A 17,882-nucleotide genomic window follows, 5' to 3' on the forward strand; every position below is an offset into this window, starting at 1 on the left:
GTCAGGACGGTGCTGACCTTGTAGAACAGGTTGGGAAATGCTCCTTCTCCTCCTCTTCTGCTTTCCAAAAAAGTTTATGTATGATTGTCATTATTCCTTCCTTAAATATTTGATAGAATTCACCAGAGAAGCCGTTTGCACCTCAGCTTTTCTTTGTGGATTTTTAATCACTCATTTATTTTATCATGATATGTCTATTCAGATTTTCTATTTCTTCCTGAGTCAATTTTGGTAATTTATCTTTCTAGAAATTGGTCATTGTGCTTACGTTGTTTGTTTTCTTGATATAAAGTTGTTCTTAATATTTTCTTACAACATTTTGGATGTCTGTATTATCAGTTGTGATGATGTCCCTTCTTTCTTCCTGATTTGGTAATTTCGTCTTTTCTTTCTTTTTTAGATGTTTATTTAAAAAATTTTAAAAATTGTACAATCATAGTTACAGCAACTTTATTGATAATAAAAGCTGAAGGCCTGGCTGGTGTGGCTCTGTGGACTGAGTGCCAGCCTGTGAACTGAAAGGTTGCCGGTTCGATTCCCAGTCAGGGCACATGCCTGGTTTGGGGCCAGGTCCCCAGTTGGGGGCATGTGAGAGGCAAGTGATCAATGTATCTTCTACACATTGATGTTTCTCTCCCTTTCTTTCTCCCTCCCTTCCCCTTTCTCTAAAGTTAAATAAATATTTTTTAAAATTTAAAACAGTTCAAATGTCCATCAATAGGAGAATGAAAATATGAAATACTACCAGCAGTGAAAGATGAACAAGAAAAACAAACACGACCTGCTGATACAGGCAACGACATGCACGAATCTCACCGACATCACGTGCAGCAAAGGCATGCAGGCCTGACAGCGTGCGTATTCTGTGGGTCTGTTTATATGAAGTTCAGAACAAACAAAACAAATCTGTGCTGACAGAAAGGAGAAGAGAGGTTGCTTATTGGGGAAATTTGCCTTGCAAGAAAGGGGATACCCACTCTCAAAACCCACCCCAACCACATAGCAGGCTCCTGTGAAAAGTCTAGACCCATGAGGAAACACCACGAAAACCGAGATGCACTGTCCCAGGTGCCTGGTTAGGGAGCCCAGCAGAGGCTGTCATCCCTGCTTTACACCACTGGACACTGAGGCCTGGGGCGGAAGGGACAATTTCAGTGTCATACAGACCCTGGGTCAGAACCTAGGCCCTCAGATGTCTGGCCTGGGGTTTTATCCACTCAGCTGCTCCTCAAGCTGAGCTCACCCTGGCCTTCCTGCAGTGTGAGCCAGGGCTCCTCAAAAGTTGCTCCACTCCAGGCCCAAAAATACATTTTCCTACTGCCTGTCTCAAGTGTCTGCATCGTGCTACGGAAGAACTAGCCACATTCACCACCAAAGCCCAGAGGCAGGAGCTGGGTCCTTTGTTACCACAGAGCAGGGCTGTGGAAACGGGACTCAAGGGGCTGAGACGGGCACTGCAGCAGCCAGCACCAGTGTCAGGGAGCGCGGGGACAGGGCCCCTGCACCAGCTGCCACGCGCCATGTGTTTGTCGGACCACCCTAGGCAAGTCCCTTAGACACGCTGAGCTTCCTCGTCTACAAAATGGGCACCACAACTGCACAGACTTGTCATGGCAACTAACATGAACTCACACACCTGACATGATGTGCAAGCTCTGGAGAAAAAGGTTGCTATCATTAAGCATTGCTGGGATCCAGACAGGGTAAATTGGAGGTTGTCTGGCCATGCATTTGAGGGATTAGAAACCCCCGAGGTCCTGGCTATTGTGCGCGGCTGGCAACCCAGGCTGTCTCAGGTGTCCTTGTGCCTGGCTCTGTTCCACTCCCCAGTACCCACGGTGACATCTGTGTTCCATCAGTGTTTTCTCGGAAAGCCAAGCCCCCTTGCATCTCAGCAAAGCTTCCAGGAAGTTGACACCCACCTCCAAGAGGGTGCCAGCCTAGGGGTCAGGGGACACACAAACCCAGGGAGAAGCAGCTTGCCTGGCTGTCCTTTGGCACGGCCGAGCAACCTCTGACCTGCCCTGTGGGGAGGGCAGACGCTCGCCTGTGGCCTGCAGGACAGCCTCGTATTCTCTAAGAGATGTGAGCCCCGGTGCAGATCTGCTTCCATGGACTCTGGTGGGAATGCGTAGGCCATGGCCAGGCCCAGAGCACCACGACAATTCTCGGCCCCCAACTCCACTGCCTGTTTGTCTGGAGGCCGACCTGTTCTCAGCAGGACTGGAGTCAGCCAAGGGTGTCACGTGCTCTCCTCCCACTGGCCTAGCCCTCTCCTGGCCTGCAGTCCCGTGGGAGGGGGTGGAGGAGAATGGGGTGGGGCCCAGCCCCCCACACGCCCTCCAGACTGTCCTACACCCTTTTCCCCCCACAGGGGCAGCCCCTGCCCACTTCCCTACAGCCTCGGCCCCAGTGCCCACACCCACCGGTGGCACCTGTCTGGTGTGCAGTTACCTCCTGCCCATGTTTAATTCATGGCTGGGGGTTGGGACCAGCTTCCCAAGAAAGGGAAGAATTCCCCTGGGGTATTGCCCAGTTCCTGCCTGTCCACAGGGCACACTGCTGTGGCCCCCGCCTCCTGCCTGGGTTTGGGGCTGGGAGTCAAAGCCACTGATGGGCCTGAAGGACACTGTCCCAGCCAGGGCATGGCCACCATTTGTTAATCCACAGCCCTGGAATGTTTGTGGGCCAATCAGCAAGGTCTCCAAGGACTCCCCGAGGGCTCTAATAATCCTGCAATGATTAGCAGGGGCCACGGGGTCAGTGCACACCACTTGGTTTGCAGGGCGGCTGTCGGGGGGGGGCGGCCGGGATTGCAGCTATCAGTCTTTTTTCATGCCAGCCCGGATGGGAGGCTGTTTGGACGCACTGCTTACTCACCAGCCTCCTCCTTTTGTCTGCCAGCCCAGCCTGACTCCTTGAGATTGTGAATAGCTCCATCCAGGCTGTGAAGCTAGCTGGACGCTGGACGGCTGAGCCCGGCTCCTTCCAGATCGCCCTACAGGCCCCATGCTACAGCTGGAGCCCTCCTCTGGGCTGGGGGGCCGCTGGCCTGGCCTCCTGCCTATGCTCCTGGCTCTCCTTGGCGTGGCTTGGGCAGAGGTGCAGCTGCTCCAGCTGTGGGAGGAGCAGGCTCCAATGTCTGGAGGTAAGGGGTCCTGGGTCAGAAGAGGTGGAGGAGCTATGACCTCTGCAGAGGGGAGCGAGGGGGCTTCTGGAAGCTAGCTCCAGGCCTGAGCCCTGGGCATGCTGGTGTGGTTTAAAGAGTGACCCTTGGACAGTCTCGGGACCCAGCCTGATTGGGGGGGCTGAGCTGGGGAGGAGGACAGGGTGGGTTGGGCTGGAAGGGGAGTGAGTGGGCCCAGGCTGGGAGGTCAAGAAGGAATACAGCCTGGGGTTTGCAGCTGGGACCCTTGGAGGGCAGACTGGACAAGAGGAGCCCCTGGACTTCTGCAAGCCCAGGGCTGGCCCCCTCCTCACACCCAACCCCCAGCCCCTGTTCCTGGCTCTCTCACCCACCCCAGCTCTCGCCCAAGCTCCTTTACACCTGTCCCTGTCTCAACCCGACCTCTCCACCTCTTAGTCTCCTCCACCTCTCTGCTCCAGACCCTCCCACACACACACACCATCCTCCTGTCCCGCCTCAGGTCTTGTTTCTTAAGGGCAGAATTGCATTCTCATCTTCACATGGTGATCCCCACTCCACCGCCCAGGAGACGGGCCCAAGTCCCACCGCTCAGGTGGGCCTGACCTTGTCTCCCACCCCAGCCCTGAGCAGGAAGGAGAGTTTCCTGCTCCTCTCCCTGCACAACCGCCTGCGCAGCCGGGTGCAGCCCCCTGCGGCCAACATGCGGAGAATGGTGAGTGCCCCAGCCCGGGCTCCCAGAGGGGGCGGCTGGAGGGGCAGCCCTGAAGAGGGCTCAGGAGGCTACATGGGCTCCAGGTCACCTAGCCCATAGAGGGGACCCAGCCTGGTGGCTGGGGGCTCCAAAGTCTCCTGCTTCCCAGAAGGCAGTCCTTTGGCCTCTCCTCACATCCCATCCCGGTTGTCCTGGAGACCAGAGGCACGGAAGGAGGAGCTTCACAAAGGAGTCCCAGCAGGATGGAGGGGCTGGGGGCCAGGAGGGGGCCTGTGTGGGACCAGGACCCATTGCTTCTCCATGGGTTTTTCTGGGCACCTGGGTGGGGCCCCTCCAAATTCCCTGCTCATGCGCTGGGGCTGGAGCAGGTGGGTTTCCCAACACCCCTGATTGAGGCTTTGCAGCTGGAGGTGCCATCCTCAAGCCCAGAAACTCTGCCCCTGTAGTGTGGGACCCCAGCGGCCCCAGACCATGTGAACAGACAAGGAGTGAAGAAGGGACAGGCTGGGGCGGCAGGGTTCCCCATGGCTGCCTCCCACAAACTTCTCTGAGGCTGGCTGAGTGCTGGTGACCTTGGGAGCTCCCAGGGCAGTTTCCCACGAGTGGGGGCAGGACAGGCTGACAGCAGGGGGTCACTTCTCCCCCTCTCCCTGCTCTGCAGCAGCCCTGCCCCTCCATCAGGCCCAGGTCCTGGCTCCCACTCTCCCTCCCGACACTCCCAGCCCCAACCTCTGGTGCAGGGGTGCTCCCAATCAGCTGGTCAGCAAAAGCCTTAGAAAACAGCGTTCTATAAAAGGTGCAAATTAAGTCCCTGTAAATGAAGTCTCCGCTGGCCTCCCTCACACCTGTGACTTTGCCCCTGGGCACCCCTGGAAGCTCCTCGGGCTTTTGTCCAGAGGGGCTGAGGCCCTGGGGGTGGTTCAGGCTGCCGAGGGGGCCCCAGCCCCAGGCTTCATCAGCTGTGGAGTCACTGTGGCCCCTGCCCAGGGCCTGCTCTGGGTCAGACCCCAGGCACAGCAGTCGCCTCCCTGTATCCGTTTAATCCTCATGGCAATCTTAGCTTATTAGCACCTCAGTGTCCCCATTTTACAGATGAGGACATTGAGTCTCATGGATATTAGGCGACTGCTGGAGGCCACACAGCTGTAATGAGGTGGCCAGGCAGGCCCAGGGCATGGAGGTGGGGTGATGCATGTTATCCTGACTGCAGAGGGCTTTGTTTCCGAAGGGGGTGCTGCTGGGTGGGGCGGGGGGAAGGCCAGCTCGTGCCTGGGGAGGGAGAACAGATTAGACCTGCCCCGGAGGAGCTCTGCTGTCCGCCATGGCACTGGGGCCCAGGGCCTCTAACACCCTCGCTGGTCCTCTTTCCTGCTGGCACCCTAACACCCCACAGCCCGGGGGTGGGGGATGGGATACAGAGGCAGGGCTGCTGCAGCTTTTGGCATCAAAGGGAAGCGGAGGGGAAGGCACTGAGCCTTTCTGACAATGGCCAGGGCCAGGCATAGCGGACAGCACACACAGAGCCCATGTGGGAGGCTTGGGCGCTGCCCAGGGCTCACACTGCCAGGTGGGAGAAATTACTGCAAAAACCCATCCCATCGCCAGGACTGGCACTGCGCCCCCAGGAGCCCCTGTCCCCCTCGGGGTGGTGGTGCCACGGTCAGGGCCACAGGGTGCCCCCACAGGAGTCAGGAGGATGGAGGCTCGAAGCCAGGGTGGAGCAGGCCCTAGGCTGGGGGTCCACACAGAGCCCCGGGTTTTTCCAGGAGGCCTTGGAGAGCTCCGTGCAGGTCCTGTCTGGCCTCCCCTGGCCCCGGGAGAGTGGGCAAAACCCCGCCCAGAGCAGCTGAGCAGGACACCTGGCCCAGGGCTCTCTTTGCAGGACTAGCCGCCCTGGGAACATGCGGGAGATGGCAGGAGGGGGCCCCGCTGATGCCTCTGTTTATACCTCCCCCAGGACTGGAGTGAGAGCCTGGCCCGACAGGCTCAAGCCAGGGCCGCCCTCTGTGGTGGCCCAGCCCCAACCCTGGGGCCCACCCGCCTGGCCACTTCACACTTGGGCTGGAATGTGCAGCTGCTGCCTGTGGGCTCCGCATCCTTCGTCCAGGTGGTGGGCCTATGGTTCGAAGAGGGCCAGTGGTACAGCCACGCAGCGGCCGAGTGTGCCCACAATGCCACCTGTACCCACTACACCCAGGTGAGGCCAGGGTACCAGCTCTGAGGCCCCAGAGCTTTGGGGGTCGGCTCAGAGTGGCTAGTTTGTCTTAAAACTAGTGGCTGCTTTTCCTCCGATTTGCATGGTTTTGCTTTTTTTCCAGCTTTAAATATGACATATTTCAAACATAAATCAGATTACGGGCTCCCTCTTACCCACTACTTAGAACTAGAAAACATTACCCGTGTTTGTTTCTCATCTCCGTAAAACAGCGACGACATCTAAACCGAACTACAGCCCTGCCCCGGCCCTTCCCTGTGTCCCTCCGCAGAGGCGACTCCCCTGACGCCCCGGTCAGCTGTTCCCAAGCACGCTTCCTCTGTTTTTCTTCCTCTATCTCTGGCATTGTTTAGGTGCTAAGGAAAACAACGAAAAACACAGGCAAAATCTCCAGCATGTTTTCATATCTTTACTGCATGTGACAGTGTTTTTCTACCCTTTCTACTTGTGCAGGTGGGTCGTTTGTTATTGACTCTCACATAGTGCTCTCTCTGTCTCCTTTTGCATTATTTGTGTTTATCACTCCAGACCAGCTTATAAGAGTTACTTGCACGATCCAGATACCAAATGGGTGATGCACTGTGAATACACTGAAATTTACAGGCATTTAGGTTATTTTTACTTGCTATTACAAGTCATGCAGGAATGCGCACATCTTAGTTCTGATCCCCTTGTGCGCACGCACCCGGCGTCTCGCTAGGACTGACATGAAAGCGGAGGGGCTGGGTAGTGCGGATCTCGCGCTTACAAGCAGGCTAGGCTCTGCCCAGTTGATCGCCCACCTGCACTCCCGCCGCAAACCAGGGCCCCTCCCCCATTGCTTTTAAACTAAGTTCATACACCATACAATTTTTAAAGATTTTATTTATTCATTTATAGAGAGGGGGAAGGGAGAGAGACGGAGAGGGAGAGAAACATCAATGTGTAGCTTCCTCTCACGCACCCCCACCGGGGACCTGGCCTGCAGTTCAGGCATGTGCCCAGACTGGCCAGCACTCAATCCACTGAGCCACACTAGCCAGGGCAATTTTATCTATAAATAAGTATATATATATATATATGACTCTTTGCCCTGGCGGGGTAGCTCGGTTGGTTAGAGCATCGTCCGGATACACCGAGGTTGCAGGTCCATCCCTGGTCAGGGCACACACAAGACCAACCGGTGAATGCATAACTCAGTGAATCAAGTCCACGTTTCTCTCTCCCTTCCTCCCTTCCTCTTTCCTCCAGCCCAGCATCTGTTCTGATCGCCTACTGTTTGTTAAATACTTGGAGTATCTGCCCACTTTGCACGTCGTTTGATGTGGGATAATGTGATGGGTGTATGTGTGTGCTGTTTTGGTTTTGTGCATTGCTGGATTTGGTTTGCTAAATATTATTTGATAGTAAAATTGTCTTCTGATTTTCTTTCCTTGTACTGCCTTTACCTGGGTGATGGCAGTGTCATCCTGACCTCATAAAATGGGTCAGAAGCTTTGCCTCGTTTTCTATTGCTATCACTCTCCTTTAGAACCATTTGTGTCTTGTTCTATTTTCTGTTTGTTTTGTGTAAGTGTATGTATGCATGGATTTTTAATTACTGACCCAACTTTGAGAAATGGTCATAGATTATTTTCTTCTTTTTCTTCCAGAGAGAGTTTTGCCAAGTTCTATTTCCTAGGAAGTTGTCCATTTTATGTTTTCCAATTTATTGGTTATAACTGTTCCTTTTTTAAAATTTTGTTGCAAATTTTATTTTATGAGCTAGTTATAAACAATAGCCATTTCTTATCTTGATGTTTAGAACTCTTAGTATTTCAGATTCTAAAAAAAATGAATTGGTAATGGAAAAAAATGAGTTGGTTGCTAGCTTCTCACTAACATTCAGCTGCAAATGTAATATAAGCTTCTTAAATCCACACAGTGAAACGGCGGCCGGATGGCGGCTGCAAGAGAACAAAATCGAGCTTCGTAATTGTTCCTTGCTTACTGGAGATTTAAAAAGTATTTACTGTGTCTGTAGTGAATGTCCTTTTAAAATTCCAAGTTTAGTTTTGCCTTCTCTCTTTTATTCTTGACCAATCTTCCCAGAGGTTTCTATATTTTAACAATTCAGTTGTTTCTTTTCATTCAAAAATTTTTATTAATTTCTGCTCTCATTTTTACTATTTTCTTTCTTTGATTTTATTCAATTTACTGTTATTCTTTTTTATAATCTTCATTTGGGTTCTCAGCTCATCAGTTTTGTCTTTTTCACTTCTGCTTTGTGCGTTTAAGGCTGTAGATTTCCCCCTAAACTTCGCCGCTTGTGCCCCACGAGCTCTGGCTCTCAGCGTTCCCATCGTCACTCAGGGTCCGTGTGTCCTGTTTTTCGTCAGGATGTTGTCTTCGGTTTTGAAATGCGTGTCTAAACTTCCAAACTGTGCTTTCTTCTTTACTCCTAAATTCCTTACTGTAGATTTCATTGCACAGAATTGGAACATGGCCTGCAGGACATTGGTTCTTTGGTATTGGATGAATCTTGCTCTGAGGTTTAGTGAGGGGTCAGCGTTGGCAAGGATGTCATGAATTCCTGCAAAGAATGTATATTCTTTCATTGTTGGGCACATACGTATGACCACATATTCGCCTCATACTTATCATTTTTAGTGGCTACCGCAGTGTGCTGAGCTCTGCCTGTGCTTTGACCACTTGTTCTCATTTCCAAGTTCTCACTGATTCTAAGATTTTAGATCTAAGTTTTGAAAACCGTTAAAGACCTATATCCATTAGCTTGTGTTGCACAACCCACGCTACCCCCAAATTTAGCATCTCACCATTCTGTGGGGGCAGTTTGGGTTGGGAGCAGCTGGGGAAGTTCTGGTCTTGGCTGGGCCCACTCACGCAGCTGCGGTCCACTGCCGGGTTGGCCAGACGCTGGGCTGTCTAGCGCAGCCCCAACTGGCTCATCTCTGCTCTAAGAGGGCTCTCACCCTCCAGGGGCCTTGCTCACATGGTCGCTTGAGCGGTTTTATGAGGGTAGAAATTGCAGGGTCTCCTGAGGCCTCGGTTCAAAACCGGCCCAATATCACCTCTGCTGCAAGCCACAGGGCCAGTGTTGGGGAAAGAGTCCTTCTGTTGATGCAAAGGCTTCAAAGCCACATTTAAAGGGGTGGTGAAGCAAGAAGTGTGTCCATTTTTGCAACCTGTCACAAGGCCTTTTGTGTCGAAGTCCTTCTTTTTCGACTCTCCTCCATCCATCCACAATTTCCCCTCCCTTCAGGTATCTGCTAACCCTCACCCCGCTGCTCCCACCCCCACCCCCACCCAGAAAGCCTCCTAGACTATTTCCACTTATCCTATAGCCCCAACCATCACAGCGGTTACTCCTGAGGCCCCAGGGGAGGGGAGGGAGCTGTCTGTCTGCCTGGCTCGGGGCCAAAGCTGTATCCTCCCTCCCCAGGTGAGCATCACCTGTGCTGCTGGCCCCAGACTGCCAGTGGGGGTGGCCCGATAGGATTTCTGAGTCCTGTGTCTCCCGCAGCTTGTGTGGGCCACCTCGAGCCAGCTGGGCTGCGGGCGACACCCTTGCTCTGGGCACCAGGCTGAGATGGAAGCCTTTGTCTGCGCCTACTCCCCCGGGTAAGCCTCACCACGCTGCACTGTCGGGGCTGGTTTGGACAGGACACTTTCACCCTAGGGGAGATGCCCACCCACTCACCCAAAAGGCCTTGACCTCTTGAGCCACACCCTGTGAAAGAGGGCAGAAGGGGGTCAGGGATCAGGTGCACAGGTGGCAGCACCCACGATTGCAGCTGTGCAGAATGTGGTCTCAGAGGCCTCTTTCTGGAAGCACTACCAGCTTCAGGGAGTGACCTGACCCGGTATTAGTTTGGAGGTCCTCTTTTCTTTCTTAGGAAACCCCTCAGTCTCACCCAGCTCCCTGGCTCCCGGGCAGGGCCAGAAGGAGCTGAAGGGATGGCTGGGGCAGGCAGCAAGGCCCACCCCTGCCTGGCCCAAGGCCAGGCCCTTCCAGCCCTCTGGTGCTTGTTCTCACAGAGGCAACTGGGAGGTCAACGGGAAGACGATCGTCCCCTACAAGAAGGGCGCCTGGTGTTCGCTCTGCACGGCCAGCATCTCAGGCTGCTTCAAAGCCTGGGACCATGCAGGGGGGCTCTGTGGTAAGTGCCCACCTTGCCTGCCTCCTGGGTGGTGGGTGTATGAGAGTTTGATCTGGTGACGAGAGGAGGGCGGCTACATCCTGAGGGGCGGTCCCAGGAGCCCTGGGCCTCCGCACCCAGGGAGGACCTGCCTGGAGGCCTCCTTCCAGATTTCCCTCCTTATCTGGCCAGAAGTCCCCAGGAACCCGTGCCGCATGAGCTGCCGGAACCACGGGCATCTCAACATCAGCACCTGCCACTGCCACTGTCCCCCTGGCTACACGGGCAGGTACTGCCAAGGTGAGGCACTCCTGGGGTTCCAGATCACAACAGCGTGAGGGACCCAGGGAGGGGAGTCCAGGCCCCCCACACATGCAGGCAGCCCCCAGGGGGTGCAGAGGGCCTGAGTGCAATGGGCACACTCTTGTGCACAAACACACACACACACACACACTTCTGTGGTGTGTCCAGCGGCTGCACTGCACTCACTGAGTGAGTTTCCAGGGAGCATCGAGTGTGCGAGGGGCTCTGACCGTGAACGTGCCGGTCTGCACCGTGAAGTCATTCAGCACGCTCGCACTGAGCACTGCCTGCAGGCCGGACCCTGAGCTGTGCAGCGGACTCAGAGTGGAATCCCACCAGCCCCATAGGCTCTGGGTGGTGGGAGAAGACAGAATTAGGATTCAGAAGTGGATTCTTCTCCCACTGTCTCCCCTCCCCAGCTGTGACCCCAGGCAGGTCACCTCCCAAACCCCAGTGTGCTTCTCTCTACAATGAGGAGAAACCGAAGGTGCCACGTGTGGCAGCGTTCCGTCCCTCAGAGGCCTGGGAGGGGCAGCCTGGGGCCCCGGGGCTGTGCCCAGCTCGGTCTCTCCCTGGCCCTCCCTGCAGTGCGGTGCAGCGTGCAGTGCGTGCACGGCCGGTTCCGGGAAGAGGAGTGCTCCTGCGTCTGCGACGTGGGCTACGGGGGAGCCCAGTGCGCCAGTGAGTCCTGACCCGAGGGCCCCAAGAGCTGGCCCCTCCCAGGACCCCTCGCTGGTGTGCTGGATCCAGCTCAGACCTGTTCAGACCTGCTCAAGGTTGCCCGTTGTGCACATCTCTTCCCAAGTCCGTGTTCAGTGGCATTGGTAGCTTGAAGCCAGCCAGGGTGTGGGCATTTACACCACAGAAATTGGCAAGTGCTACCAATCAGAAATTTCACTTTGAGGCAGAGAGCTGGTTGTCACACCTTTACCCGCACACCACCGACCCGGCCCACGCTCCGGCGGGTGGCACCGTGAGCTCAGCTCCCTGGCAGGGTGGGCGGGTTCACCGCGCTGACAGGAGATCCCCCCACACACTCAGGCTCCCCCCTCCCCAGCCAGGGTACACTTTCCCTTCCACTCCTGTGACCTGAGGATCGACGGGGACTGCTTCATGGTGTCTTCGGAGGCAGACACCTATTACGGAGCCAAGATGAAATGCCAGGTGACAGCTGACCCCTGCCTTCCCAGGGGTCCCCCCACGGTCTCAAGCAAGAGTCTTAATGGAGGGACGCTGGACTAAGAGATGGTTCCTTCGACATCTTCTGACCCGATTCTCATCATTAGCATAAAGCAGGGTTCACTCAGAGGCCTGTAGAAACCATGAGGTCACTTAATGCGCTGAGGGACTAGGGACGAGGCCCACCCACCTCCATCTAAGGATCTGTGCTGACTCAGCGCCACCTGCTGGTGGTGAGCAGGTTTGGGGAGGCCAGAACTGACTGTTTTAGAAGAACCGGAAACCCAGATTTTCATTGGCATCTCTAGACTTATTAAAGCTGACAGGCAAATCAAACGTATTTAAGGCACTGAGCAGGTAAAACAAACCCTTCCAATGGCAGGACGCTGTCAGTCTGGACCCCTGGGGTGGGGAGGGGGAGGGGGCCCCACTCTATGAGGCAGGAGGCTGTGGTGGGGCAGTGAGGACCCAGCACCCCCGCTTGTTGTCTGTGGCCACAGGGGGGTGGCAGGAGGGCTGGCCTGAAACCTGGGGCCCCGCCAGCATGACCCAGAGCAGGTGTTGCAGGGAAAGGGCGGGGTCCTCGCCCAGATCGAGAGCCAGAAGGTGCAAGACATCCTCGCCTTCTACCTGGGCCGCCTGGAGACAACCAACGAGGTGACAGACAGCGACTTTGAGACCAGGAACTTCTGGATCGGTGAGTGTGGGGCTGGGGTGCCCTGCAGCGCTCCAGGAGTCTGGGCCGGGGAGACCCAGAGCACCCCCAGCTGACAGTGAGGGTGTGGAGAGGGCTGGGAGTCCAGCGTGGGGGTCAGGCTGCAACCCCCTCCCTGGGGAGAGAGCCCAAGCGAGAGAAAACCACAAGGGGGACCAGAGGGCAGGGAAGGGGGCTTGGGGGCTGGGGCCAGACAGGCCTTGGGCAGCAGGCTCGAGGCTCGGGGTCCTCCTTTCCTGGGTCGTGGGGCCAACCTCGACTGCCCTGGCCCAGGGCTCACCTACAAGACCTCCAAGGACTCCTTCCGCTGGTCTACCGGGGAGCACCAGTCCTTCACCAGTTTTGCCTTTGGGCAGCCTGACAACCAAGGGTGAGTCTGGGGTGCCCCCTCCCCTGGGCCCACCTTGTTCCCTGAATCTACTCGCTAAGCCCCCAGTTGCCACTGAAGAACCTCCACCCAGCCTGCTGCCTGGCCGAGCCCTCCTGGGTCTGAGCCTCACCTGGTACCCAGTGAGGGGCCAGCTGGGTGCTGAGGTATGGCACACCCCAGGGCCTCCAAGTGTTCACGTAAAAAAGTGAACCCAAGAAGGCTTTATCCATTGTCCCTCCATCTATTACCCATCCCCCCCGTACCCCTGGGTCTGTATCAGCGCATCGACTTCTGAATTCTGTAGCTATCCCACCCCCTGCTCCTATTCACACAACATCCGCCCACCTGCCAGCCTGTACTGAGGGCCTTCTTGTTACACAGCCCTGCCCTGGTCTTCACAGTCACAGGAATGCCCAGGGGTGGAGGCGGTCAGGCTGTGTGGCCCCCAAGGACTCCAAATATCTCACCCAACCCCTCCCTCGACCTCCTGGGCGGCAGCCAGGCCTCTGCCCCTGGCCCACCTCCTAGAGGCAGTGAGCCTGGTCTGGCGCCCAGGCATACCTCTCCCTGCTGGGAGGGAGGACCTGAGCCTGTCTGTTCTGGGTCCCCCTGCCCATTGTCTGGGGTGGCTGAGCGCTGGCAGTGGGTGGGCGGAGTTGCCACCCAGATAGGGGGTGTACCAAGATCTCCGGGCTTCCCCAGGGAGAGCTGTGGCAGTCTGGGGAGCAGGGGAGGGAGCTTGGGTTGGGTCTGGCTCCCAGAAGCCCCATAGCAGGGAAGGATGCAGGGCAGGACGGAGGCACTGAGGCCTCTTAGATGCAGGGGGCCTGCTGGGACGGAGGAGTTAAGCCTCTCCCCAACTCCTGACCTCATCACTCTGAGGGTCCGGCATCTCCGCCCGGCAGGTTTGGCAACTGCGTGGAGCTGCAGGCCTCCACTGCCTTCAACTGGAACGACCAGCGCTGTAGAACCCGAAACCGCTACATCTGCCAGTTTGGTGAGGGCCCTCCCACGGCCCCTGCCCCTGCGGCCCTGTCCCCCCTGGGGTGGCTGCCAGGCCCCACCCAGTCGGCCAGGACATCCAGCCCGCAGGCCTGGAGAGTGTCCGGGCCCACAGGGCCACTGAGAACGCCCTGCTCCAGGAGGGCAACTCTGAGGCCCCATGAGGAGAGGCGAGCACAGCCTCACCGAGCGCGGAATTCACCCAGTGGCCCGACGGAACGCGCAGCCTGACCCGGCTTTCTCCAAGGTCCCTTCCTCCTGTCTGCGAAATTGCTTCCTGGGGAGCCTGTTGGGCTCCTCAATGTCACCTGACTCTCTGGAGCCCAGTGAACTCTGGCGGGAGGCAGAGGGGAAGCCTGGCCTGGAGCCGGCTCCCAGTAGCACCTGCTGGGAGGGTCTGGAGCTACACAGGACCATGGCCAAGGGTACTTCTGGACCAAGTGCAGGTCCCCTTCCCAGGACTCCCTGGGCTGCCATCGAGCCTCGCTCTGTTCTCTTCCTTCCCAGCTCAGGAGCACATTTCCCGCTGGGGCCCAGGGCCCTGAAGCTCAGCCATGCCTCTCCCTTGCCTCTGCCTGGGTGCACCAGCCCTGTCTGCTTGTCTGCCTGTGTCTCTGGAACAAGGGCCAGGCCTGGACCTCAAGCCCAACATCTGAAGAGGTCCCAGACCTTGCAGGAAGCAGGGCGGGGCCAATAGGGAGGCTAGCATAGGGGAAGGGGAGCCTGGGGCCCCTCAGCCTGCTTCTGATCAGGGAGATGGGCCTCAGTTAGGTGGTGAAACAAGAGCCAAGGTCAGGGGCAGACGAGACCGAGACTGCTCTCCTCCATCTGGGCTGGACCCTCTGGGGCAGATGGAGGTTCCCAGTGGCCCAGGATGCAGCCCACAAAAGATTAAACTAAGTTATGGAACAAACTTGTGAATGCTCGTTTCGAAGGGGAATTCAGACTAGCCAGGATGACCCCAGAGGACCAGAGAGAGCCCGAAGCTCAGAGTGCCTCCTGCCTGCCCGAGCCTCCTCACGTGCTCACCGCGTGACCCAGGCCGCCCTCTGGAGGCTTCAGGCCCTTTGTCCCTGAATAACACGTAGATGCAGAAGCCTCATTTACATCCCTGATGTCTTGCCCCAGCTCCGCTCACCACTGCCTCTGTCGGCCTTGTGTTTCTGTTCACACGCTGTCCCTTTGAGCTTTCTGCCTGCTCCACGTGTTTCCTCTTTCTTTGTGATCATCTACACCGGGGTCTGTGGTGGCCCCGCCTCCCTCTGCTTCCTGCAGTGGCCAGAGGATCCAGGCAGGTGCTGTCACCTCTGTCCAGAATGTGCCGTGGCCCGCTTGCAAGCCGCTGTGTGCGCACGGGGAGTTGCTTTGCTGGTTGGAGGTAGAAGTGTGGCCTGGGGCCACGGATGGGGGGTGGGGGGGATGGGAAGAGTACCAATCACAGGTCTTAGCTGCAACCGATAGAAACAGCTCTGGCTAATCATAGCAGAAAAGGAACTGATCCTAAGGACAATGATTTTAAAAGGGATAAAGGCCCAGCTGGTGTGGCTCAGTGGATTAAGCACGGGCCTTTGAACCAAAGGGTTGCCAGTTGGATTCCCAGTCAGGGCACCTGCCTGGGTTGCGGGCCAGGTCCCAGGTAAGGGGCACACGAGAGGCAACCACACACTGATGTTGCTTTCCCTCTCTCCCTCCCTTCCTCTCTCTCTAGAAATAAATAAATAAAACCTTAAAGCTCATCAAATTTTACAGTTGAAATAAATGCATCTTATTGTATGCAAACTATTAAAAAAATGTGCAAAAGAGTTCAATAGATATTCTCCAAGATGACGCGCAAGTGGCCAGCAAGCGCATGAAAAGTGATCAACATCACCAGTCACTAGGAAATCCGAACCAAACCACAGTGGGACACCACTTCACAGCCATTAGGACAGCTGTTTCCAAAAAAACAGACAGTAATTGTTGATGAGGTTGGGGACCAACCAGAGCCCTTGTGTGCTGTTGGTGGGGGTGTAACATGGTGCCACCACTGCTAAAAACAGTTTGGTGATTCCACAAAAAGTTAAACACAACTATCACGTGACCCAGCAATTCCGCTCACAGGCATGTGCCCAAGAGAACTGGAAACAAGAATGCAAGCGAGTTCCTATACATGAAGTTCACAGAAGCAGCATCTGCAATAGCCAAAAGGTAGAAACAACCCAAGCCCCCACCAGCAGATGCATACACAGGAAAATCATGGTGCATACATATCATATCATCCAGCCACTAAAAAGAATGAAGTACTGATGCATACCACAAGGTGGAGGAACCTTGAAAATGTTATTTTAAGTGAAAAAGGCTAGTCACAAGAGGTCACATATTGTATGATTCCATTTATATGCAACATTCAGAACAGGAAAATCCGTTGAAATATAAACAGATTGGCGTTGGCAGGGGCAGCAGGAGAGTGGGAGTAGCTGCTCACCGGGGGCAGGTTTCATTCTGGAATGATAGACATGTTGTAGAGATCAGTGTGGGACTTGGAGAAGTCACGACTGTGGATGGACTGATTTCATGTTATGACAATTTCATCTCAGTTTAAAAACTGAAAAAGGACAATGGTCGGTTGCAGGATTCTGGGGAGACTCAGAGAGCCGGGCCGGGCACCTGTGTGGCCAGAAACAGCGGCCCGAATCCCGCCGTGAAGTCAGCCTGGGTGGACTCCTGCGCCCCACTGCAGGCACGGGGACTGGGCGTGCACTCCCGCAGCCACCACACAGGCGCCACCCTCGTGGCAGCCCCCCTCCACCGGCCGCCAGTGCTGGCAGCCCAGGGCCCTGCGGAGCCTCTGATGCCCCAGGCACCGGCTCCCCCTTCGGCTGCAGCATTCCTGTCTGCATTCCTGCCACTCCCGTTTGTCCCTCGTCGTGTATTTCTGGACGCCACGGCAAAGGGCTCGCCTGTGGAGGCCCCTCAGGGCTCGTGGGCGGAGGCGGCAGTGAGCAGGTCCTACCTGAACAGCCCATGGCAGCCTCGTCTGGAGTCAGCACAGTGCTGTGGTTCTCCTCGCACCGGTGGTGTAGCATCGACTTCACCTGGGAACATGTTGGAGAAGCAAGTTCTCAGCGACCCCCAAGTCAGTTTTGTCCTGGGGAGACTCTGAAGGGGAGGCGGGTGAGCTGGGTTTTAACAAGGCCTCCGGCTACTTCACAGGCAGGCTCTGGTTCTAGAACCGCAGGCAGAGAGAGGCAGAGAGCTTGGGTCTAAAGCCATACCACTTGACTCTGGGGCTAGGCTCTGCCACTTGCTAACTGTGTGACTTTGGGCAAGTTATTTAACACAGAGGGGGACCAGTTGTCCCAATTTGCCTGGAACTGTCCCAGTTTCAGCCAAGTCCCATGTGCTGGTGTTACAGGAGAAACTCAGTTCTTCTTGCTGACAGTGAAGGATTACAGACCAGCAAGTCTATTAGTGTGCAAGCAGGGTCCATCCGGGATAGTGTCTCATGGAAGACAATGGCCTTGCTGAGCTGGGGGGTGAAAGGCATAGGTTCAGGGCAGGGCAAGGTAAGGGCGGCAGGTCCTCTGTCCCAAGGACTTACATAGCTGGCCGGATGTGTGGTGAAGAAGTCACATATTGATCGACAGATAAAGGTGCTGCCAGCTTTCCCAGGGGGATGTGACTACCCAAACTTAAGTATGAGTGGGGGTCTGTCTGCCCGAAGCCTTATCTTGCTCCTGACCCCGTTTGTTCATCTTGTTGTAAAACACATGCGTGACAGGAGGCAGTTAATTCAAGTTGGGGCAGTTACCCAAAGTTATTTAAGGGCTCTTTCTGTAAGCATCAGGGGCTCCCTGTAAAACAGATAGTGACCAGAGGTAGGCAATTAACCAAAGTTGTTTTCTGAGCTACCTCTTTGGGCACCGTGGACCCCTCCCTCTCCCCCTTCCAGGCCTTGGGGTGAACACACAGTGTCAAGGCTCTCTTTCCCAGACAGTAGAAACTACGCATAGAATTTCAAGGGGCGCCCTCCTCCCGTGCTCACACGGAGTTTCTCGTCGTGTTGAAACACCTGGCAATATCATCGGACGAGGCCCTGGACTGCTGAGTCAGTGGGCGAGACACGTCCCCCTCCTCCTCC

At 55.9% G+C, this 17,882-nt stretch overlaps 1 protein-coding gene across 4 annotated transcripts; it reads left to right on the forward strand.

Annotated features, from left to right (window-relative positions):
• The first annotated feature begins 2,783 nt into the window (after positions 1 to 2,783).
• Positions 2,784 to 14,675, forward strand: LOC123805706 (C-type lectin domain family 18 member A-like). Of its 4 annotated transcripts, none has more exons than XM_045818387.1 (12): positions 2,784 to 3,148; positions 3,769 to 3,860; positions 5,818 to 6,057; positions 9,578 to 9,675; positions 10,093 to 10,214; positions 10,386 to 10,493; positions 11,085 to 11,177; positions 11,554 to 11,660; positions 12,234 to 12,372; positions 12,664 to 12,760; positions 13,666 to 13,757; positions 14,270 to 14,675. In XM_045818387.1, the coding sequence occupies exons 1-12, from the start codon at positions 3,010 to 3,012 to the stop codon at positions 14,305 to 14,307; spliced, it is 1,365 nt and encodes a 454-aa protein (XP_045674343.1). In that variant the 5' UTR covers positions 2,784 to 3,009; the 3' UTR covers positions 14,308 to 14,675. The 4 variants fall into 4 exon arrangements, with proteins under 4 accessions (XP_045674343.1, XP_045674345.1, XP_045674341.1 ...); XM_045818389.1 differs by having other exon boundaries at positions 12,243 to 12,372; XM_045818385.1 differs by having other exon boundaries at positions 13,666 to 14,675.
• The last annotated feature ends 3,207 nt before the right edge of the window (positions 14,676 to 17,882 follow it).

This window comes from Phyllostomus hastatus, unplaced genomic scaffold (genome assembly GCF_019186645.2).
Source record: "Phyllostomus hastatus isolate PE091 unplaced genomic scaffold, TTU_PhHast_1.1 phas_scaffold_345, whole genome shotgun sequence".
Taxonomy (NCBI): domain Eukaryota; kingdom Metazoa; phylum Chordata; class Mammalia; order Chiroptera; family Phyllostomidae; genus Phyllostomus; species Phyllostomus hastatus.

Coding starts and splice junctions, on each gene's coding strand:
- LOC123805706 (XM_045818385.1), top strand. CDS start 3,010: ATGCTACAGCTGGAGCCCTCCTCTGGGCTGGGGGGCCGCTGGCCTGGC. Junction 10,494..11,084: donor CACGGGCAGGTACTGCCAAG/GTGAGGCACTCC, acceptor CCCTCCCTGCAG/TGCGGTGCAGCGTGCAGTGC. Junction 12,373..12,663: donor GACCAGGAACTTCTGGATCG/GTGAGTGTGGGG, acceptor GCCCTGGCCCAG/GGCTCACCTACAAGACCTCC.